Source organism: Rutilus rutilus (assembly GCF_951802725.1).
Source record: "Rutilus rutilus genome assembly, chromosome: 9".
NCBI lineage: Eukaryota > Metazoa > Chordata > Actinopteri > Cypriniformes > Leuciscidae > Rutilus > Rutilus rutilus.
In genome coordinates, this window is record NC_140223.1 from 13,244,959 (window position 1) to 13,271,036 (window position 26,078).

Consider the following 26,078-nt stretch of genomic DNA (forward strand, 5'->3'; position numbering starts at 1 on the left):
GAGCGCTTGTGTGAGGGTGTAAGAGATACGCGCAACTTTACTTTAGATGAGTACAAAGACCATACAAAGACACTTTTATCACTCATAACTTCTGGAGCGAAACAGCACAGACATTGAATAAAGATTAAATATTTCTAGTGTCAAGTGCCTGTGTTCATGCATGCTATCAAATGGAGTAGCCTATACTTTGAAAGGCTAAGCATTCACGTCAAAACTGAAGTATACTTTGGGATTTAATACTGGGGAGGTTACAGAGGGGAAATGAGAGTGTTAGTGTGTAACTGTGTATCAGGATAGAGGTGAGTGCCACATGTGTGTGTGTAATTGTTTAATAGGCTGAGAACACACAGGCGTACCCCAGGGGTCTGCTCTGGGCCCATTATGATTTCAGAGGAGCAGAGCAAAGAAAAGGAGATTGATTAGCCTTTCTGCCTAAAACTGACACTCTCTATTAGGCACACACACATTTACCTAAAAAGGGGACATAACAAAAACTTATATTGCTGTTATATAAATATAATTATATAACAAAGATTACTTTGAAAATGACACAAATTATAGCCAGAAAATGCAGAACATGTCCCCCGTCCAGTCACAGATGCAAAGACAGATTTCAAACTAAAATCTAGTTGACTAGTTGTCAGCTGTGTGCATTGTCCCAACCTGATCCGGCCTTGCAAAAGAAGCATTGAACAACAGCCAATGAAATTCAGAGTAAAATAAGCACAAGAGGAACTAAGCACAAGCTAACTTCTTGGCAACATTTTGTTCACAACTACACTTAAAGGTCTCTGTCAGTGGCTAAATGGAGGATGATCGTGTTTGCAAGGTGTATAAAGTGTGTGTCTGTGCATACGATAAAGATGGGCAGAGAGAAAGCGAACCTTTCATTGCGGTAGCCATGTGGGTTTAGCCATCTGTTGACATGGTCTAAATTAATTAGCTGAACTCATTACAATTTTGCAAGGGGCCTCTAGCTTTGATGAAACAGTCTGTGGACACAAGCAGAGAGCTCCCTCTTTGCTTATCTCAATCATCAAGCCTTTTTAAATGATCAAGTTCTTTAAAGTCTGATTGGCTGTCAATGTTTTTATCATTCATCAGCTGGAAAAAAAATCATTCTGACAGTGATTCCAACTACTCTATTTTGTTTCTCTGTATCATTATAGCTATAGTGCGGACTTCCCTGTTCTCATATAATTAGAACGATTCTGAAAACGTTATAGTAATAGTTATTGTTATAGTTATTGTCCTTGGAGTGAGTGGCCCTTTAGACATTATGTTCATGCTGAATGGGCTGTCAAACTCCAAAGCCGTAGTACATAAGACATGTATTCTGTAGCCATATGATAGCTTTGTGAGGTAAAAACAAAAGTTGTTATATACTTTAAAAATTCTGACCCCCTGGTGGTCTTTGTATAATCCCGCACTGCATCTGCTGTTCTTGGTATCCTTGGTACAACGAAAACCAGAAAGCCGAAACTCCAGATTTTCTAACAGACACACCTTTCCATTTCACCAATACTGTTGCTATGTCTACTTTTTATCTCTCTCTTTCTCTCTATGCAGAGGGAGTGCTCAGTCAGTCAGTAGCACCAAAGACACAACAGATGGGACTCAACATCATCCATAAGAGAGAGAGAGAGAGAGAGACAGAGAGAGCGAGAGAGAGAGAGAGAGAGGGAGGGAGGGAAAGAGAGAGAAGCATTTATTATTTACACCACTCCATATTGGAATATTAATGCTAAAAGCAATCGGGCGACTCTTCATTAAATTAACTGGAGATGCAGAGAAAAGGAAAGAGAGGGAGGCAGAGAAAGGGGAGAAGGCACATGCTGTTAAAAGGCCCTAAAATTAGTGAAGCAAAAATGAATCCATTAAGGCTTCCATTCTCTCCTCTCTTCCTCTTCCCCTCACTCCTCTCCTCTGCACACCTCACACGCTCCCATTAAAAACTGCTGCCCTGGCAGCACGTGCACACTTAAAGCTGTTTTTCCATGTCTTTCCAGAAATATGCATTTCTGTGCTGTCCCCTTAAGTGCCTGCTCAAAATTTAAACATGCATTTGGTGGCCCATATACTTCCTCTGCTTCCATTTACCCCCTCTTTTCACTATAGGTTATCTCCTTCTCTTTATATATTCTTGATCCCACCATTCACTTTTCTGCCATTTTTTTAATCCTAAATGGCATTTTTTCTATAGATTATGCAGGCCCCAGATGTGTACGTGGCGAGGGCACATCTGACATTACGGCACGGGATATGCAGAATCATTAGCGCCCCTCGTATTTATGCATGTACACAAACGTGCATGCCAGCATTAGAGCCAGCAGCGTCTGCTTGGCAACACGGTGCGTGTGTGTACAAGCAGTCTTCCTATCAGCTGAGCGCTGGTACGCGCTGTTGACTTATCAAGAGCGGAAAAAAAAACAACATACATTTAATCTCCCTGGCATTACATGTTAACGCTCCAGTTATAAGCTCACTGCCTAGTCTTCAAACTGTATGTGTGTCAGGTTTTTCTTATGTTGAGGGGACCAAATGTCCCCACAAGAACAGTAAAACCTAAAATCGACCAACCAGCCAATGGCGTGAGGGTTAGTTTAGACTAGAGGGTTAGGAGTAGAGGATAGAAAATATTATTAGTTCAGAATACAAAACAATAAATGTCAATCAAAAGTCCACATTATGATAGAAAAACCAAAACCAATGTGTGTGTGAATGTGCGTTTTCCTGCATAATGGTGACAATCTATCCTATTTAAGAGCCAGGGACACACATACGCACACAAAAAGGGGCCGAATCAATTCCAATTTCCTAGGTGTTCATTTGAATGATTGGGATGGCAGGGTTGAGATGGAGAGCCAGGCACACACACTCATTTAGACAGCGCAGCGTTCTGGCTGTCTGGGTTATGGGTCACATCAGGTTTAACCTTTACGCAACACGAAAAAAGAGGACAAGAGAACGGCTTAAAACACAGACCCTTACTAAACACCTCTAAAGAGAAATAGATGCTAATGTGCCTCTGACACAAAGCTTTATTTATATGAACAAGCACCGTGTTTGTCCATACGTAAATATCAATGCAAGATTATGTAAATATCATTGTGAAATGTTTATGTATGCATGTGTATGTAGCTCGGTGCATTAGCGCACTGGCCGCAGGGTCGGCCCCATGAGAGGATTATTGATTTTAATGGCAGATATGCTGCTATCAGAAAGATGTCATATCGTGCACAGATTACTATTCTGAGCATGAGACATGACACAACCCTGCCACCCACCCCTAAAACAAACCTACAAATCAATATCAAAAGTACACAAACTGATCTGTGTACACACACACACACACACACACACATAACAAATCAACCAACACAGGACAAACACACCTCCATGGCACACATACACACTGCACAGACATCCCAACATACTGTCAGAGTTGCTATGGCACCCGGACCATATGTGTGATGTGGCTGCTGTTAGTCTTAAAATAAAACTGGGTTATTCAGATCTGACTGTTTGCAGTGCTAAGCTTTGCATTAATACCCACACTACTGCAGGTTTTAATGATCTCAGCTGTTTCTGAAATAATGCTTTGCTACTGAAACGCATTTGGGGAGAAAAACTGCTTGCACAAAAGTGAACAGATTTGATTGAAAACTTTGAATATGTATAATAAAAAATTATTTGATATCAATCATCATCAATCATCTCTCTTCTTACGAAGCCATTTGATTTGTTTGTATTAAGAACAGATTGAAATTTACATCATCATTGACTGAAAATCGTTGCTCTCGAACCTCATTTGTGAATATGCATGATAAAACTTGTTGTATCAAGATGTGTTGCACAAGATCTGACATCAACAACACCAAACAACACCTATTTTTCCTCTGTCTGTGTCGGATATGGCTATGGGTTGCAGACTTTGGAGCATATTAACCGATGTGAAAAAGAAGTCTGCTCAATTGTATTGAATTTTTTTTAAATAGTTGCGGATAATATAAAATTAATTAAATAAGGTCACTTAAGTTTACTTAAAAAGACTACACTTTCATAACTGCTTGAAGCATGAAGTACATTTTTCAAAAGGGCACTTTGTAATGTCAAATTAAGGTTTACTTTTAAGTACATTTGAAATTATTATGTTTTAATAATCTTTTGTCATTCTATAAAGATGCACACTTTGATGTGTTCACATACAAAACATACTAAAGTACATGTACTTTACAAGTAATCAATTATAATTTTATATTAAGTTTAAAACTAATATATTTGACGTACTAAATTGCAACTTCATTACAACTGTGTAATTACAAATATGTAAATACATGACATGCAATGTTCAACAGAGATGTTATTAAAGTATATTTTCCAGTTAGAGACCATAAATGCTTATCGGTATATTTTACCCATATTTTAAAGACAATAGAAGTAATTATGAAATTACATTAAAAAAAGATTACATAAAATTTAAATTTCAGATGATTGCATTTAATATAAATTTAAACAATAATACATTTTAATTTAATTGCAGTTAAGTCTCCGAAAACATACTTTAAAAGAATATCCTCAAGTGTGAACTCAATATAACAAGCACTCTTTTTTAAAAGTATGCTAAAGTCCACTTCCTTTTCACAAGGGAATCATTTTTTTTTATTGCATTATTTGGTATAATGTAATAATAATAAAAACGTTTCTAAATATGTCATTAATAATATCTATTTGATAAAGGCCACACATTTCTAAGTTTTACCTTAGCCCAGTCTTGATTTCTAGAACAAACATTAAAAAAGCAAGAATTAACACTAATATTTCATAATTTTCTGTAAACAACAACTTAATATTCGGTCTGTTCCTCAAAAGCTGCTGCATGGCTGCAAAACACTTATGCTACATTTATGGTTCGTTTTTTGAAGCTTTGCAGCCTGTGGTTACAATATGCTTTCATAGTATGGAAAAGAACAGCTTGGATATTCTTCAAAACATCTCCATTTGTGTTCCACAGAATAAAGAAAGTTATACAGGTTTGGAATGACATGAGGGTGAGTAAATGATGAAATAATTTTCATTTTTGGGTGAACTATCCCTTTAAATGGGCCATCCATTTATGTAAGAGCACACTGACTCAGCAAAGCAATCTAAAATCTGGTTTGTGGTGTCCTTACCTGAGTACGTAATATACATCCTGTCTTCCCTCCACCCATCATGATGGAGAGAACAAAAAAAGTGCATGTGGTGGTGATGAGGGGGATTGAGGGCAGTTATTCCACCATCTGGCAGAACCTAGGGCTGTTTTTACCCCATTGCCCACATTTCTCTTTTATTCTCTCTCTCCTTTCACCTTATTTCCCTTCGCTTAGAGACACAACAGTAAATGTAAATGCAAATGGACTACAAAGCAACCAGAAAGACTAGAGCAGAAACTAGACTCACACACAACATCAACACGCTCCCACAAAGACCCAAATTAGGTTAATGGAGATGAATTGTAATTGAAGCCATGGTTGACGTAGACCACACACACCCGCCTTCACATGGAACACTGGAACAGACCAAAGGGGTGGATGGGAAAGACAAAAGGGATGGATGGATGGATGGATGGACAGGGAAAATCAGTAGAAGGTAAAAATGAAGGAGCTCCTTGGGTGTTGCCAAATTCTTGTCACATCAATAAAACTCATTCCCAAGCTGAAACAAAGAGAAACAGAGGGATCGATGGAAAGATACAGGGAAGTGAAAGGGACCCAGTGATTCACATGAGTGAGCAGACATGGGTCAGGTCAGGAAATGAAACAGCAAGACGCCGTGAGAACAGAGCATGCACTTTACTAGATAAATATACACTTACACCTCTGCACGTCCCCACTCACACACACAAACACAACCATTCACACCACAATCTACATATACAAATCGAACCAAGACGTTGTACTTACTTTTATAGCTCACGAGAGGAGATTTCAGTCATTTAAAACTTTGTAAAGTAAAATAACTAGCTTCCGGCCAAACGAACATACGGATTCCACTTACGCCTAAAGCGCAACTTACGCAACTTGTGACGTCGGAAGTAGCGTAGTGCGTCATGGAGTAGCGTAAATATCAGCAGTACTGTACATCGCATTACTCGCATAAGTTCCCCTTTACACTTAAGTGGAATCCGTATGTTCGTTTGGCCGGAAGCTAGTTATTTTACTTTATGAAGTTTTAAATATGGATATTTTCTTGCACATCGCTTTTATTCAAAACAGAAGCTGCCATTAAAAAGCTTGGAAGAGCCAGGACATTTTTTTTATATAACTCTGATTGTATTCGTCTGAAAGAAGAATGTCATATACACCTAGAATGACTTGAGGATGAGTAAATCATGGGCTTAATTTTTGGGTGAACTATCCCTTTAAACCAGACGCTAATTTTCTCTTGGTAGATTGTGTATGTGTTCTTTAATTTGCACATTGTCAGTAGATCACGCACAGAACTTTCCACTCCCATCTGTGCTTTTTTGGAATTGCGCTCTCTCGCTAATTGTAAATCTGGCTCTAAATTTCTTCATAACTGTATCTCAGTGTTGTTGTCTAGGAGATGTATTGTTCAGAGATCTCTCTTCTTCCATGGCAAAGAAAACATAATCACAGTCTCAGTTAAAATTCATTGAAGTATCAACTTTCTCTCCAATGTTTCTTGTGAAATGTCCCATGAAGAAAAAAACCCAGAAACAAATTAGGTTATTTTAAATCCACTAAGACTAATAAATTAACACAAACATCATAATTATATGGTCATAAAATCATTTTAGAGTTCATATTAAAATAGCTGATGTTTAATTGGGAAGTCTGCTCTCTTGGCAAATCTGAGCACAGTCTGAGACATTAAGGAGATTTCTTCAGAAACTCTAGAGGATAAATGTATAATTACTACCACAGGAGGTCTTTTCTTTTTACCTCAGGAGTTTCTCATTCTTGCCTAGGAGAAACAGCCGAGATATTAAAGAGATCTGCTGTAGCATTTGAAATATCACAAACAAACTCCTACAAATTAAACCCTTCAAGCTAAACCCTCATAATCAGGGGCGTACGTACCATACACTGTGATCTCACAGAGACAGGAAAGGACAGGAACATCATAAACATAACCTCAGCAAGAGAGGGTCTCAAAAAGACAGATAGGAGTGAAGGGAAGAGGGAGAGAAAGAGATACAAGGAGCGGATGAATGTGAGTCTGTTTTCCTCTCAAATAAACAAGGCTAGCTCTTGTCTATCAGAGAATTAGAGGGAGAGAGAGAGAGAATGCACACAGTGTGTAGAGATGGGAAGAAATACATGGGCATTCAAAAACACTGAGGTGGGTGCAACTGAATAAACAGAGAGATGGAGAGAAAGACAGAGAAGGTCATGAGGTGAAAGGAGGAGAGGAGAGGAGAGGTAAAGGAGGATGGGGCTCTGCAGGAAGAGAGAGAGAACGAGACAAACACAAACAACTAATGAGTGTGCACATACAGAATGCACATAAGAAAAGAAAAGATGGAAAGGAACACTTTATTTTAGTGTTTTTGATACACGTTACATGTTACTATGGTAATAACTATAGATTATGCATAATTACATGCAAGTTACAAGGACATCTTAAAAAAGTGCAACCAAAAAGATAAATGAAAGCTGGTAGCGTTACGCAGCCAGAGCTTTGACTAAAAGACAAAAGGTCTGGTCCACATCACAGCTTATTTTGGCCAAGCACCGCCCACTTAGACAGGACGAGCCATCTGATTGGTTTATAAAGCGACCAATAACAGTTTTTATGTGCGGTTTAGGGTCAGGTTTACATTAAAAGTCATGCATGACAAATAATAGCATTAACATTTGGATATACAAAAAAACTGATCAGAATTTTTTGTTTAAAAGTACACAGATTCAACTATATTGAAGTTATGTTGCAGATAACTAGTTAACTTAGTGCTTAAAAAAACATCTTTAAATTTGTCTTTAAAACCGGCCATTACACCTTGTATGTTGTAAACACAACCTCCTGCCAGTCTGATAAAGAATTGTGTGAGACTAGTTGAGAGGTGTCAACCAAAACGTGAACAATGACGCATGTGCATGCACATATGTGTAAACATACTCTTGCATCTTGCATGTTTCAGCATCCGACTCTTGCTTTACGCTAGCAAGACTGTGAGCATTCAGCTGTTCAGCAAATTCATCAAGAACAATCTGTTCCAATGCACGCAGAAAGACTAACTGTGTACCAGTCAGCGTGTGTGCGCATGTGTGTGTGTGTGTTTTGTGTGTTTGTTGTGCATGGTAAGCGGTCATGCTCTGCTGCCCTAGGCCTTGTATTAAAGGTATGGTGACTGCAGAAGAGATGTTTGTGTGTGCCTGTGTGTGTTTGAGGAGGTGGAGGGGGTTTGTGGTGGTCTCCAGAGGGTTTGTATCAAGGCTAGGCTGGTTTTCAACTGAAATGTATATGAGATTCAAATTACATGCCTGCTCTTCTCTTTTCTCCACCCCTCCTCCCTCCGCTCTCTCTTTCCTTCTCTTCCTCTTTGTCTTCTGGGATTCTTAGTCAGCTTCAGGCTCAGAAACATTCCCTCCCTTCTCTGTTTTCCCTTATAACTTCTCTAGCCAAGGAGACAGCTAAAAACAGCTACATGCTGTTGACATGTTTCAAAACACTGAGACATTGTATTGTAGTGATTGGATTAAGACACTTTCAGTTAAACAGGTGTGATAAAGGCCACTCTGGTGAACTTTTTGGAATACTTTGGACAGCTCAATGACCTCCAGATGTTCTAGAAGCATAGGATGCTTACGTTTGAGCATCCTGTGCTTAGCCAAAAGTTATTAGCAGTGTTCTACATAAAAATGAGTGAAACAGTAGGCTATATTTAACAAGAAAAATAAGTCGAATATTATCGAATATTTAATAAAAATAATATTATATTTAAATATAATTTTATTTTAAAGTACAACTGTTCAATTTCAATACTAACATTTGCATTTTAATTTGATATCGCTTCGGTCCGGATATGAACTGTAATCCGCACTGCGAGTGTTGTTAAACTCATCACAGTGTTCAGTGCAGAAAACACTCTCATGCTCTTTGCATGTGTGTACTGTACATGTGAAATGCTTTTTACAGACTCAGAAATTTTTTCCTTATGTGTTGGTAGGTAGCCAAATGCACGCAAGGAAACGCAAACAACGTACCATGTCTCTCAAAGACAACAACGCTGAGTTGAACAGATGACAGAAATGAAGGAACAGACCTAAAACAGCCATTCGTGACATTTGAATTATCCAGTGTAATGCAATCTCATGCAGAATACAGCGCAGTGATTGGAGTGAACAAGTTGCTTCTCATTAATAATGCGCTCCAAGCTGCTTTATAATGAACCGAGCTGCTCGGAGACCCTGAAAACACTTATTACAAGTTGCAAGCGCAAGCTTCAATTTGAAACACGCAGCGCATATATTAATATAATTAAATCGAAAATCGCACTTAGCAAACTCACGATTTAGATGTGTGTGTGTGTGTGTGTGTTTGTGTGTGTCATTCACTGAAACAAAAGTTTAGCTGCAGCCAAGTGATTTTCGCGACCCACCTTTTCCCACAAATGGGTCGCGGCCCACAGTTTGAAAACCAGTGTTTAGACAGTAAAAAGGGTCCATGAGTTACAGTTCTATGTTAACATAAAATATTTTCTCATCTTGAAAAGCTGGAAAATATGAATCTTTCATGAAGAAAAAAAGATCATGAACAATATCTTATAGAGCATAAGAGGAAGAGAAGCAAATAGGGCCAAAGATCGAACCCTGAGGTACACACCACAGTATGAGCGCAAAACAAAACACAACAACTTAAACCAAAAGCAAAAACTCTTAAAGGGAAACAACTCAGTAAAAATTAGCTGACAAGTTTCAATATACAGTCAGTGTAGTCAAGTGTATTTTCAAAAAAAATGTCTTCACAAAATGTTAAAAGACAAAAAGAAAGGGAAAAAAGATTTACAAGCCCAAGGCAGTGCAAAGCGTGGGTACTGGACCAAAGCTGCCGGACTTTAACTGGGCAGAGAGCAACAGAAATGCATACTGCATGACACTTCAGCAGGGGCATTGAGAAAAAGAGAGGGGAGACAGAAGGGATGAGAGAAAGGAGATGGATGGGGAAGCTAGTTAGATGAGCAGGAGAGAAATAACGATTCTGAGCAGGAGAGGGGGATCAGGTGCACCTGAAATGTTCTTAAGAGAGAGAAACAAAGGATGAATATTGAGTGGAGGGAAAGGAGAGCCTGAGGAGGTGGAAGTCAAGAGAAGAGGTAAAAACATGTATTCACTCACACTCAAACACGCTCTTAACTCATAAATAACTATGCTCAGAGGGAAACAGGTTAGAAGACACTTCTCAAACAGATATAAAGCTGTGCTGCAACCTATCAGACCCCAACATAGAAAATAAAAGCAAGCCTTATACAGAATACTTCTTAACTGTTGATATAGTTATGGTCAAGGTATGATGCCCCATTCTATGAATAGGAATGCTGTTTTATCACAAATCAAATGTATTGCCTGAATAAGTTTCCTAGGAATTAACATTATCCTGCAAGGGAAATGTGTGTCTATAAAAAGCACGAGTGCATAATACTTCTTGAACAATATAAACAATTATCAATGCATGAATCAAATCCTTTCAGATCCAATCCTTAATACAGTTTTTCTGCATTATCGCTGTATATGGACAGAAACAAATAACATAGAAAATAAGATTACTCACAGTAACATAAACATTTAATCTGTCTTGCAAACACTGAAATAGAGTTTCTTCCCTACCATTGGTGCAGCTCATTTGCATAAAATGAAGCTTCACAACTTTGCCACATCGCAGAACACTCCCAGATCGCGTCGCCGACAGGCACTGTCGCTCTATCATTGAAAATGAATGAGTTCTGGCTGTCGCTGCAGAAATATGTCAGTGTGAACGCCCCCTTTAGAAAGCAACAATGCACAAATTACAAATTATGCAGCTATAAAGCAAGTGCAAAATACATTACAGATACTGACTCCACTTTTCTCTGAAACATTGATCCACCGTAAATGCGTAAGTGTGTGTATGTGTGTGTGTGTGCAGGCATTCTGGGAGGCCAGTGAGATGATGTCCAGATTAAAGACTTGTGGGAGTCCCAGGACGCTCACTATATAACACAGAGGCCATTGATTAGCCATTAATGACGCATTGAGAAGCCATCTCCCCCACCAGTACTCAATCATACCTCCAGAAAGACAGAGAGAGAGACAGAGGCACGGGCTCTCGGCATGCATCCTCATGCTTACGGCCAGTGCACAGCCGTGCTGATATTCAGCACAACAGTACAACCACAATAACATTCATGGAATCATTTTCTCAAAGGCAAAATCTTTCACTCCTTGCCAATGTCAGTTCCAGATCTTACTTACACACAACACACTAAGTCATCATTGCTGCAGTCAAACAGCATTAATCTCCGTTCTGGGACCTATGAAATAATTCAAATAACACATCCACCGCATTTCTAATTATGCATGATATCTCCACTGCCTACCCTTCCTAAGCATGAACTGGACTGACATGTATTCAGCCATAAATCAGGTTAACATCAAGGCCGGGGTCCTCATTACAGATAACGGCAGAGCCAATTAGTACTGTTGGTCAAGCAGGTCTCATTTCAGTCTGTACATTTGCATTTATGTTTTCACTGCTATGAAAGAAAGCTATTTTTGGATCTAGCTTGAACATCCAATTTAAGGAAATATTATGCACAAACATACATAGCATATTCGCAAAGATGACAAAACGCTGGCACATGCGCGCATGCGGCGCGCGGATGGCGCAGTGTGGGGTTTGCTGCATAACTAAGCGCGTAGAGAGGAAGCCATCTTCTCTGGGTAGCGCCAAATGAATTCACTGAGGCTCTATGCAAATGTTCCCCAGGCTAACGAGCCTGGCTGGATGATTGGAGTGCCATTGAAATTCTCCTCTCGCACTGCACTCCTTCCTCTCTTAGCTTCCTATTTGTCGTTCCTTCTCTCTATCTCCTTCTCACCAGATCTATCTATCTATCTATCTATCTATCTATCTATCTATCTATCTATCTATCTATCTATCTATCTATCTATCTATCTATCTATCTGTCTGTCTGTCTGTCTGTCTGTCTGTCTATCTATCTATCTATCTATCTATCTATCTATCTGTTTGTCTATCTATCTATCTATCTATCTATCTATCTATCTATCTATCTATCTATCTATCTATCTGTCTGTCTGTCTGTCTGTCTGTCTGTCTATCTATCTATCTATCTATCTATCTATCTATCTCTCTGTCTATCTATCTATCTATCTATCTATCTATCTATCTATCTGTTTGTCAATCTATCTATCTATCTATCTGTCTGTCTGTCTGTCTGTCTATCTATCTATCTGTTTGTCTTTGTCTATCTATCTATCTATCTATCTATCTATCTATCTATCTATCTATCTATCTATCTGTCTGTCTGTCTGTCTGTCTGTCTGTCTGTCTGTCTGTCTGTCTGTCTGTCTGTCTGTCTGTCTATCTGTCTGTCTACCTTCCTATCTATCTATCTATCTATCTATCTATCTATCTATCTATCTATCTATCTATCTATCTATCTATCTATCTATCTATCTATCTATCTATCTATTTGTCTGTCTGTCTGTCTGTCTATCTATCTATCTATCTATCTCTTTGTCTGTCTGTCTGTCTGTCTGTCTGTCTATCTATCTATCTATCTGTCTGTCTCTCTCTCTGTCTGTCTGTCTATCTATCTATCTATCTATCTATCTATCTATCTATCTATCTATCTATCTATCTATCTATCTATCTATCTATCTATCTGTTTGTCTATTTGTCTGTCTACCTTTCTATCTATCTATCTATCTATCTATCTATCTATCTATCTATCTATCTATCTATCTATCTATCTATCTATCTATCTATCTATTTATCTATCTATCTATCTATCTATCTATCCATCCTGAGGCATGTTTTAATGTTTAACTCAATCTCTCTTCCTTTCTCGCTCTCTCTGTGGGCAATGGGACATTGGTGTCTCTTCTTAAACACGCGGCGATGCTTTGCACCTGCTCTCCCTGTAAAACATCCAAACACGATTGTGAATAAACAAGCCCAGTCTTCCAACCCTCTGCTCAAACCACCACTGACCCCGTAAACACACATCAATAAGTAAACGCCTCCATTTCCCTCATCTCCCCCTGCACACACACATACACTCGCACAAATACACACACACACACACACACACACACACACACACAGCAGGTAGGATGCCTCTACAGCTTCTTCCCTTTAGCACCTTGCTCTTTAATGGAGATACAGAGACCGGGATAAATAAATAAGGGACAGATAGGGCGTCTTTAATGGGCGCTCACACGGCCATCAGCCCTTCTTTCCCCAGAGGCTGTGGCGACTCTGGGACTTAAAAGCGCACACCTCCCTCTCTCCCTCTCTCTCTCTCTCTCTCTCTGTGTCCATCTGTCCGGCCCGACCACAGCTTTCATCACTCTTTCCCTGTCTGCATAATTCAGCACCTGCCTCTCTTTCTGTCTTTTACTTTGTCCCTTCTTTCTTTATTTTTGTTGTGCCACTTTCTGAAGGGATATTGTCACTCATTCTCTAACCCTGAGACAGACTGACAGACAGAGAGAGAGGAAATGGTGTGGTTGTTTGAGGGAGCAGCTGGAGTGGAGGCACGCTCCACTAAAGAGAGCGCTGATTACTAACGCTCACAGAGCAGCTCTCCATCTTCACCTCTCTCTCCCTCTCCCTCTCTCTGTGTGCTGTAGAGATTCTAGGGGCTGAATATGCAGATTGGTAGAAAATGGCTGTAGCTGGCAGACACAGAGGCCCGTGTGTGATCAGCTGAGTCTCACTGCAATGCATTGAGGCATTTTACATGTACCTTTATAGGCAATACTTTCACACACACTACTTTCACACACACAAACACACACACACACACACACACACACATGTTTGCTGGTGAAGTCTAGGCCTTTAAGTTTGTCCAATTTTTTTTAGCTGCATCCCCACAAAAAGCATAAATTTGACTGAACTCTGAAATGTTATTGTACATAAATTTAAAATACTACTACTACTACAACTACTAATAATAATAATACATTTTAAGTACAACTTGTGTTGTCAAATTTATTCATTTTGTGAGGACGCAACTCAAAAATGGACAAACTCAGAGTACTCAATTCATTCATTCATTCATTCATTCATTCACACTCACACACACACACACATTCTTGTACATCTATCTTTATGAGGACATTCACTGACACAATTTTTTAAAAGCCTGTTCACACCAAGGACGATAACTATAATGATAACGACAAATATATAGATAATTGTTCTAAACATAAACGAATATCAGAATCCACACCACAACTATAACAATAACGGCACAGATAAACTATATTGTTGGAATCACTTTCAAAATGATTTTTGTTCAAGTTGAAGAACTAAAAAAAGATTGACAGCCAATCAGAATCTTTCTACTTTAAAGAGCTCGAGCATTTAAAGCGGCAGACGACAAAACTGCAGCGTGTGCGAAGAATAAACCGAACAATACCCAGCAAGCAATAGCCATAATTTCACAGTCTCGGTTAACTATAGACCCGATATAGTCCGGCTATGAGTAACCCACTAATAGTCAAAATAACCTTGAAATTGGTTACATGTCATTTTTGCCAAAATAACTTGCGAAATGTATGATATTCCATCATGTAAGCAAAGCCAACAGAGATTACAAAGTGTTTGGTTTCTTTGACGTCTATTATTGGAATAATGGTAAGACATGTGTTCAATTTTCACTGACAGCCCAAATATTGCCTTGTTTTAGCCTAGATGTCAGGGCTGTGTTTGACTATTAGACATCTTTGCTGGGTATCATATAGTTATCGTTATAGTTCTCATTCTTGGTGTGAACGGGCCTTGTCTTCATATTTTGTCTGAGCTGTGGACTAGTAACATGGTACTGAATGATTACAATATTCATATGCCACGAATATGCATAGTACTGAAGATACAAAGAAAACCATGATATTGCCATCATAAATGTCCAAAAATATGGTAAAAATACCCTGTAATACATTGAAACGTTTTATTAGTGCTAGCCCTAAAAAAAGTGGTAAAAAGGTCAAGCAGATCTATGTATTTGAACAGTGACTAAAGAAATGTGACTGTAGAAATACACTGCAGGACAGAAACGTCCAGTCAGATCAGTGTGGTGTAATTCCTCTTTAGCGAGCGAGTCCCCACTGGAGTTCAGTGCCCTCTTCCCTCATCCGTCACACGCTCCTTCAGCACCTCCAAATAAAAACCCATACACTCCATTCACTGCTCAGACTATTGATTTACTTTTCAGACCCACTTTAGAGGACAATTTGTGTAAAACTATTCCATAATGCATGAGTGTGCGTGTGTATTATTGTAACTCGTGACATGTGAGGGGCATGTTAGGACATGACCAACTGCTCTCTCTCACCCACAAACACACATTACATGAACAATTTACAGGCTCACACTACACACTAGAATACACGGAAATGAGGTGACGATTGATCATTAATGGGTTCCTCTGGAACAATGTGACCTCACCTTACCATCACTGGCACGTCTAATTTTAAACCAGCTTTAAACTTTTCTATACAATGAAACTGAATGGGGACTTGGACTGTCAAGTTCTGGAAAGTGTTATAAAAGCATTCCATATGAGCTTGAGTGCTTCAGAAGCTTTGCGATATAGTGCATGAGTCATATGGATCGCTTTAAATGACTGTTGAGCTCCAAAACCGAGCGCCACTATTAAAGTCGTCATGAAATCAAAATTGACCCTATTTACTTTGTTAGTGCACATTAATAATTGAATGGGAAAAGAGCAGTGTGAAGATTCTGCTAAAAGTCTTCTTATAAGTTCTACAAAAAAAATAAAAAAATAATCATTACAAACCTGGTTAAGAAGAACATGAGGTTAAGTAAATTATGACAATTTTTTATTTTTGGACAAGTATGTTTGGGTGTAATGCAGTGCAGTTATTGTTACTAAACTAAATTATAGATTAGATTTAGTATTAAAAATCTTAATCTTAATCTTAAAAATCTTTGGTTATTGAAATAAACTAAAAGAAAACAAAAAACATTAGAAAACATAAAACCTTAAACGAAAATGATAAATGTTTCCTGGGCGACTAAATGAAATAAATAAGATACTAGAATGACAAAAACTGAAATAAAAAATTAATCAAAGCTATATAGAAGCAGAAATATTAAATAAATGCTAATTCAAAGTAAATAATAAATATTAATAAATACTATAAAAATCTATAAATAATAAACCTAAAATAACACTGGTGTAAAGTAGTGCTAGAATAAAGTTATACATATAATGGGGCCGTTTACACGACATACAAATGGAAACTTTTTTTTTTTTTTGCGTTTTGGCCGTTCATTTTACATGACAACGTTTTGGGGGCCTGAAAACGCAAGTGTTTGAAAACAGGTTTCAAAGTGCATGTTTTTTGAAAACGATATCATCTCCATACATGCAATTTGTGAAATCTCGGCGACATCGTGCACATGCGTATTACGTGTTCAGTTTATACACTCACCTAAAGGATTATTAGGAACACCTGTTCAATTTCTCATTAATGCAATTATCTAATCAACCAATCACATAGCAGTTGCTTCAATGCATTTAGGGGTGTGGTCCTGGTCAAGACAATCTCCTGAACTCCAAACTGAATGTCAGAATGGGAAAGAAAGGTGATTTAAGCAATTTTGAGCGTGGCATGGTTGTTGGTGCCAGACGGGCCGGTCTGAGTATTTCACAATCTGCTCAGTTACTGGGATTTTCACGCACAACCATTTCCAGGGTTTACAAAGAATGGTTGTTAAAAGGGAAAAACATCCAGTATGTGGCAGTCCTGTGGGCGAAAATGCCTTGTTGATGCTAGAGGTCAGAGGAGAATGGGTCGACTGATTCAAGCTGATAGAAGAGCAACTTTGACTGAAATAACCACTCGTTACAACCGAGGTATGCAGCAAAGCATTTGTGAAGCCACAACACGCACAACCTTGAGACGGATGGGCTACAACAGCAGAAGACCCCACCGGGTACCACTCATCTCCACTACAAATAGGAAAAAGAGGCTACAATTTGCACGAGCTCACCAAAATTGGACAGTTGAAGACTGGAAAAATGTTGCCTGGTCTGATGAGTCTCGATTTCTGTTGAGACATTCAGATGGTAGAGTCAGAATTTGGCGTAAACAGAATGAGAACATGGATCCATCATGCCTTGTTACCACTGTGCAGGCTGGTGGTGGTGGTGTAATGGTGTGGGGGATGTTTTCTTGGCACACTTTAGGCCCCTTAGTGCCAATTGGGCATCGTTTAAATGCCACGGCCTACCTGAGCATTGTTTCTGACCATGTCCATCCCTTTATGACCACCATGTACCCATCCTCTGATGTCACAAAGCTCGAATCATTTCAAATTGGTTTCTTGAACATGACAATGAGTTCACTGTACTAAAATGGCCCCCACAGTCACCAGATCTCAACCCAATAGAGCATCTTTGGGATGTGGTGGAACGGGAGCTTTGTGCCCTGGATGTGCATCCCACAAATCTCCATCAACTGCAAGATGCTATCCTATCAATATGGGCCAACATTTCTAAAGAATGCTTTCAGCACCTTGTTGAATCAATGCCACGTAGAATTAAGGCAGTTCTGAAGGCGAAAGGGGGTCAAACACAGTATTAGTATGGTGTTCCTAATAATCCTTTAGGTGAGTGTATATGCATAGTGTTTCTTTACAAAGTGACATCACCAACTACTGGCCTGGCAGCATAATACAGCGTTTTTAATCATTTTCACTTTGACAACGTTGTCGTCTGTACGCGAAAAACACAGAAAAACTTTTCAGTTATTTAGTACATTGTTGTTGTGTAAATGTACCCTAAATGTATAAATCTGGATGTGTCTTAACAATGAATACGGATCTGCTGACTTCTGCTCTCTTCTCTCTGAATCTGCTCTCTCATTCAGTGTTTTTCCTCTGAGCTTTCTCTGTAGAAGTGTTTGGTTCAAGGAAGTCTGTCCAGGTTGGAGTTTATGCCCCTCTCAGCAGGAATCTGTCAGCCATTCGGAATGTGTTTGTGGCATGCGCAAAACTGTGAAAGCACTGGACTGTATATGTGTGTGGCACCATGGTGGTACGCTAATAAAAAAAAACACAAAAAAAAAAACATCACACTGCGATGCATCCTCACACCTTCCTCATTCCGACCGTCGTTTCATACTCGTTGCCATGGAGATAAGATAAAACTCACACTGTTTTGGGCTTACAGAAAAGGAGGAGAACGATCTGAACAAAACTGCTTGATGAAAACTCTTACACACGCACTGGTGCATACATTTCACACTATTCCAGACAAACTGGCACTGATAGCAAATGAGGAACACTTTAAAGTGAAAGTTCATCCAAAAATTCTCTATTACTCACCTTCATGTTGTAACAAACCCAAAAAATGACAATAAGCACCACAAAAGTAGTCCATATTCAAAGTCTTCAGAAGTCATATGATACCTTTGTGTGAAGAAAATACCAAAATATAACGTGTTGATTAGTTCACCCAAATAAGAAAATTCTGCCATAATTTCCTCACCCTGATGTTGTTCCAAACCCATAACTCTTTTGATCAACTCCAAAACACAAATAAATATATATTTAATGGAACCTGAGACAATCTTGTCCCTCCATTGAAAGTCCACACAACCAAAACTTTGACGCTTCAAAAAGTTCATAAAGAGATAGTAAAATTAATCCATATGAATCAAATGAATTTTTACTGGTTTAGAATAATGACAGAATTTTCAGTGAACTAACCCTTTAAGTTGTTATTCACTGAAAATTTTGACACAAAAATTCCTGCTGATTCAGTTTACAAAATTGGTCTGAGAGATTTATTCTTAAGTTCAAATCACTGATTCATTGATCGGTCAGATGGATAGGATGGATTTAGGATACATTACAATCACTCCAAAATAGACAATGGCAACTCGCATAACTACAATAACGCCTAGGCTTTTGCTGTCTTTTTGCTTGAATTTCATTATATTAAAACTTGGATATTAAAATATTCACCTTTTCTTATATTCACCGGATTAGTCATTCTCTCACAGTTTCTATGTATCTAAGTGTTACAGTCTTGGACTTGGACATATGAGAGAGCAGTAGCATGGCCACTTTCTGTCACTCATAGAGTTTAATAACAGTGCATGGAAATATAGTGTTAATATGCAAAATATCTGCTAATGGATGTTAAACTAACAGAGGACTATAAAAGAAAAACAAATAGAGGACAAGGGGGCGATTGAATGTGGAGAGCTTGATTATTTTAGATCAGCAATGTGTCTGGGATTTTTACTGGATTGTAAAGGAAAAGTATATTGAGTGAGATCACACTGCTAACAACGCACCGAGCAGGAAGCAAGACCGTTAAACAAAAGCCTGGACTTCATTTTACTGCTAAAAGATATTTTATCACTAAAAAATGAGAGCTTTTTGCCCATTATTTCAGTTTTGCTTGGTTTTCCTTGAAGTGTCAGGCTGATGTAGAACTACAGCCACACACATACACGCTCACGTTCACAAACTGCACCACTATTTGAGATTTACTGCAAACAAGATGCAGTTTTTCCGCGCCCTTCATATAAATAGTCCTATCAGCATAATGATTCCACATCACACATGCTGACGTGCTTATTTCTTTATTTCTTTTCCATTTCAGATCAATAATTTAGCATCCCTCCATCTTTTTTGCATTTCATTAAATTCACACAGGGAATTGCCTGGGTGTTATGAGCCTCATTCCAGCGTCATGAATGGAGGGGTGGGGAATAGATTTGGAGCAAAATGGCTAAATGGCACATTCAAAAAGGGCTGAGGTGGAGGGAGACCCCAAGATCAACCACACGTTACTGTATGTGTCAGCTTTTGAGGTCAATTGCAGAGACTGTATTAAAAAAATCCTTTTGAGGACATCCTTAAAGGAAAAAAATTACCCACAATGAGAGCACTTTTTTCAGGTCTATGCCAGTTGTATTTTAGGGTCAAAAGTAAAGAGTGTAATTTCTACAACAGCTGCAGCTCGAAATGACGTGTTGAGCAAAATACAAGAAACGATTTCAACACCAAATTCACATTTAAGGTCAGGGTTTAGTTTAGGATTAGTCTATAATAATAATAATTGGCTTATTTAAGAACAATAGAAGACAATGGAAAGGCCAAATTGAGACGGTGAGGAAAATGTGTTTTGGTGGGGTGTAAGGTTTTTTTTTCCCCTCCCAGCTAAAACAAGGGTAGACTAATGACAGGCAGTGTAATTGAACCTGTAAATCCTGCTCTAACTCCTCACTGCTCTCTCTGATCCTCTTACACATCTTGCCATCTTAAACATGAGTCACGCAGCAGAAATCAGCTTACTGCTTCACACACACACTCTCTCCAGCCCTCCTACATCCACAAGTGAACCCTACCGCTATTACACCATTAATAAAAAGTACCATCGTATAACCAGTTTTTCTTTCTTTTGAATATTTGTCATGGTAACACCGTGGTACACTTACAGTAGCTGAAAGCTCTCCAAAAAAAGCCTTAGTACCTGATGTGAGCCCCATGTGTCTCAGATTCTTATATCATATAAAAATGTTACCATTAAAACATTTGGGGTTGGTAAGATATATATATATATTTTTGTTTGTTTGCTTGTTTTTGAAAGAAGTGTCTTATGCTCACCAAGGCTGCACTTATTTGATAAAATAAAATAAAAAAATTACATTTTAACCTGTCAGGGATCACTGGTGATCCCAGATTATTTTAGTTCAAAATATGTTTGAGCTTATATATCTCAATATTAATAACAGTCTGGTTAATTTTGAGTCTTGAACTATAAACTCTCAAGTGTTGGCTTTCTAAATGTATGTGTGTTATGTTTCTATTCAGAATTACTTATGAGCAGTAACCTTTTTATTTTGGGCATTTCATGTATGCAGCACTTGCCAAAATTGGGGGTGAAGGGGAAGGGGTTAAAATAACTGTTTTCTATTTGAATATATTTTAATATGTAATTTATTCCTGTGATTTATTCCATTTCCCCAGACTTCAGTGTCACATGATCCTTCAGAAACAGTTGTGCTGCTTAATATTTTTGTGGAAACTGATACACCTTTCACAAGATTCTTTGATTAATAGAAACTTAATCTATTACTATTTTGTAATATAATATATATAGGCTAGCTCTCTGTGACGTCAATGACATCAAGATTTTCAGTAAATAACACTTTAAATTTGGTCTGTTGTTCATATATTGCTTTCACATGCATTCAGAAGACTCAGAATATAGTGCAAACATCATATAGATCACTTTTATGGTGCTTTTTAAAAAATATTTGTTAAGCTTGACAACACTAGTCATTACTAGTCAACATTCACTTTCATTATATTGAAAAAGCATCCTTTTGAGCGGCCTTCCTTTATTCCACAGAATAACTTAAGTCCATTACGTTTATCAAGATAAACCAGTGCGGCAAACGTTAGCTTTGCTCATGTTGTAGCAAATCATTAGAATTTTTTTTTAGCTCGATTGATGCACTTGGTAATCTTTAAGCAAAGAGTGTCAGAGTCAGTTTGCTAGAGCTGGAAGTGTGACCTTCTGTTAATCTATTAAAGCGACTGGTTAATCAATTAAGCTGGAAGTCACGCTTAACAGCAACAATGCTACACAACAGATACAGGAGAAAACAACAAAAGTTCTGCCCATGGGATCACACACACACTCCGCCAAGCTGTACATCCACATGGACGTCGTTTTCCCACAATCCCCCGGGTCGTGTGGATTACCACTCAAATGTCCGCATCTGTGACCAGAGAGAGAGGGGAATCCAAGCATGTAATCAATCAATACTTGCTGGAAACCTCTGAACCCCTTATACTGATACACATTGACACAGCGGCTAAAGCGGATCAATGAGCGCTCCGGTGCGAAGGGCAGGGAGACGCACACCTCCATTGAGAAAGATGAGCTGAGCAAAGAGAGAAAGAGAGAGACTCTAGTCACTGATTCCATCTGACTTGGCCGGTGTAAGCAGCACCTATTGATTTTCCAATCAACTACAAGGCCAGGGTTCACACAAACGTACACACACACACACACTGCCACTTGAGCTAGGAAGTCCGCTACTCAAGAAAACCGCTACCTTGTTTGAACACACACACAAAGCACTCTTGGCAGAATCATTTTGCTCCCTTAAGAGTGAATTTGATAAAGTGGGAATGCTTTTGTCCACTATCAGACTGGATTTTTCACACATACAAACACACATACATGGGGTGTGAGTTATAGAGGAGGTCTAAAAACCCCAATTAAAATAAAATATAAATATTACATGGAAATTTTAAATTAGAAATCCATGTGGACTTTAAAGGGGTATATGTAAGAATTTTTAATCGCTTTTTGTATTGCTTTTTGTAATTTTGTACACATGATTTTTATGTGATGGACTTGGGCCGGTTAATGCCGAAAGAGCTATTACTGTACTGCAATGTCAATGTGTCATGCAAAGAAAAGAGATTAATTCAAACTATAGTTTCACATAGCTACGTCTATACAGTCTATAGTCTCAAATATACTTTATAATCAAACTTATCTCAACAGTGTCATTTTAATTACTTCATCTGTCGACATAATGCCGGTGAATCACAGAGCTTGTGCAAACATATCCACATCGCTATGATCAGATGCTTTCTTAACTGCTAATTTCATTTTTGTTGTGCGTTTATTTTGTTATTGAGAGGAAATAACAAAAAGAACTTCACCGTGAGTATGTAGGGGCCATGAATCACGTTACGTGTGCATGAACACAAGCAATAAGTCGCTGGCTGCAATTCTTTAATGGCCACCGGTGTCGCTAATAACAAGTGTTTCTGAATTCTACATATAGCCCATTTAAGTTACTAAATTTATTGAAACTGAAACTAAAATAACATAGCACATAACAAGCACATAAGCACATAACAAATGACTGAAATTTAAACTAAAATTAAATAAAAATCTAAAAACTAATTTAAAATATTAGTCAAATACAAGAGAAAATTATACAAAAATAGCACTGCAATAGAGACCCAAATCCTAACAATTACATCTAACAATGTCTAACAATTAGATATGTTACATAAACCATTGTTATTATAAAACTTACCTAGCAAGAAAAGTAGCTAAGTTACTATACTATCAAACATTTTTTTCCTGTCATTTTTCTGAAATATGTTTATCGATAACTACAAACCAACATTTGGTCCCAAACTAGTTGGTCATACTGACTCACTGCTTAAATTAGGCTAAATTTGCAACCCAATTACTCAGACAAACCTCCACGAACATGACCCCTATGAAAATCTCTGTGTAATGCTGCACGCATACCATGTTAGATAATATTGGAAATGAGTGAAAATCATTCGTGCTGACAGTACAGGGCATTACGTGTCTTTATTCAGCTCCATTTTGTTGATCTGTCCTATTTTTCAGTTTATACTCCATCCAGACAAAATGGGAGACATTAAGAAAGGCCAAAATGAATTCGGACTGATCAACAGGGTTGCCCGAGACCATATTGAGAATATGAAGGTCTCCCAGCCAGGCTGTTTTTATTTTCATTTGAACATCTCAGATGAATGTTCAAGGAAAAAACACCAAATTAAATCCAAAATCTATTAAAAAAATTAGGCCTGTTTTTCACCTTAGTGATGAATTCAAACTTCCTTATGCAGCCAATAAGAAGGTCACAAACCTTTTAGGCACTGAATTATATCCAGTATAATACCTTTCGAATATAATAACATTACTGTATCATTTACAAAATATTTTTAAGAGCAAAAGGCCACTGCACAACTTGCAAGACTGTGCTAACCAAATTAAATGCACAATCCGCAGAATAGTGCAAAGCGCATCCATAGTTTCATCCAACTTCTGAATTGATGGCTTTCCATGCAGTTTATAACCCAGACCATATGAAATCTGTGGTCGTATTAATTTTCTGTGCTGAATTTCAGAATTTATTATATTAAATATGATAAAATCTGTTCTTGACAATGTTTACACATGCCTAAGGTTGTGACCCCTGAACCTATTTGAACTCTCAAATAACATCCGTTGTTCTCCACACGTTGAAACCAGAATGAACATCCCGCCCTTTGAATGACAGGGAACAAACAAACCAAACTGACACAAAATCACAGGTGCAACACACCTTCCTGTACAGAATTTAGGATTTGTTGCATGTCCAAAATGTATGAAAACGACATATTTCAAATCAGCGGTTACTTTAAACAGCCCAACAGTGCGAGGAATGTCTCTTACCTGGGACGATGGAGACAGTGTCCTTCTCCCAGGACACCACACTGACGTACTCCTGCACAGCAGAGGGGATGAGGCACTTGAAGACGGCCACGTTGCCCCGCATGGACCTTTGGTCCGCCACGCGAACCGTGTAAGGTTCCCTGAACACTGTTCATGATGAGGCAGAGAAGAAACAGATGTTGAAATTTATTAAACAATACATAATTATTAAGTAATTATACAATAATATATCTATTTTTATTATTTAATAATAAAAATATTAATTAGTAATTTATTTTTATTTTTATTTAATTATTAGTGGTCAAACCGATTAATCATAATTAAATAAATACAAATTGATTAATCAATTTGACAGAACTATTAATTATATTTAATGTTAATGAAATATTTATTTATTCGTTTTTATTTTATTTGTTACATTTTGAATGTAAAATATTACATGTTATTTTTTTTATGAATGGAGGCGAGGTATCCTTTTCTGTGAATCCAAAAAGACTTGATCTGGGACAAATGCATTCATTTTATCAAACAATTTAGAGCATATATTACTGGATTTTTGAGACGGACACTGAATCTTTTTTTTTTCGTTTCTTTTTTTTTTTGTCAAGTGGTGTTGAAGAGTTCAAGAAGTGGCCTTTTTATAAATCACCCTGGCAATGCATGCAGACGGCGGTGAGTGGACGCCGGTGCAGAGCCTCTGGAGCTGTCAGAAACATTTGCCCCCGCTAAAGGGACCCTCTCTGCACCTGACAACCCGGAACCTGGACGAAAAATCAATAGACGAGAAGAACACACAAAGCAAGCTGGGTACGAAGATGTTATTTATGGGCGAGGAGATCCTCCTACGGTAAAGGGCAACGAGGGAGTGCGAACAGATTAAAGGAGGCGCTGAATTTCATTTTAATTTCAGGGACTCAATTTGCTTTGTGTCTTTCATCAACATCTATTTACTTACGGATTTTAATTTCCCCCTCGTTTCTTTGGGGAAGTAACGCAAGACGCAGAGCGAGGGCATCTCATTCACGAACATGACGCCAGTCGGGGGATGTTTTCAGAGAAATCTGTGGGTATTGCAATTGGATTCAAGACCAATTCAACTACGCAGCTTTTTCACCCCATCAGAAAAGAGACCGATCATGAGAATTCATGGCAATAACCCACAACCAAACTCTGAGGCCACCCCCTCCTGTCTCGCTTTCACTCACTACCTTTCCTTCTATATATAATTAACGCCTGGCTTGCGGGTGAATTTCCTTGGTCATTAATAACAGTTTCTGCCAGGTGCCAGTATCACCCAGAGCAAGACGATTCAGTGTCCTTGTCTGATGGTTAAGTCATGAATCGCTGAGTCCAGCGATTATATTTCTTTCTCTTTCTTTCTTTCTTAATATTTAATCAGTTTATCAAAATATGTAAATGAAAGATGTTTAAGTAAGTTAAAGCAGACTGTGTGTATTTGCCCACTGTTAACTAATCAGCTTCTTACTGATGCAGATGAGATTTGAATCAATAGAACAAATCAATAGAACTCCCTATTACACTCAGGACTCCATAGTCTACAAATAATCATTTATTC

The 26,078-nt window shown here is 38.2% G+C and overlaps 1 protein-coding gene across 1 annotated transcript in view; it reads right to left on the reverse strand.

The window, feature by feature from the left end:
- Positions 1 to 26,078, reverse strand: part of LOC311296374 (cell adhesion molecule DSCAML1-like) — a gene marked incomplete at its 5' end in the record, with an annotated part of 78,888 nt that overhangs the window by 34,405 nt on the left and 18,405 nt on the right. The window contains one exon of the mRNA XM_084418075.1: positions 24,503 to 24,649. Within this exon, the coding sequence (XP_084274201.1) occupies positions 24,503 to 24,649 (147 nt within the window). The remainder of the gene's footprint in view (positions 1 to 24,502; positions 24,650 to 26,078) is intronic.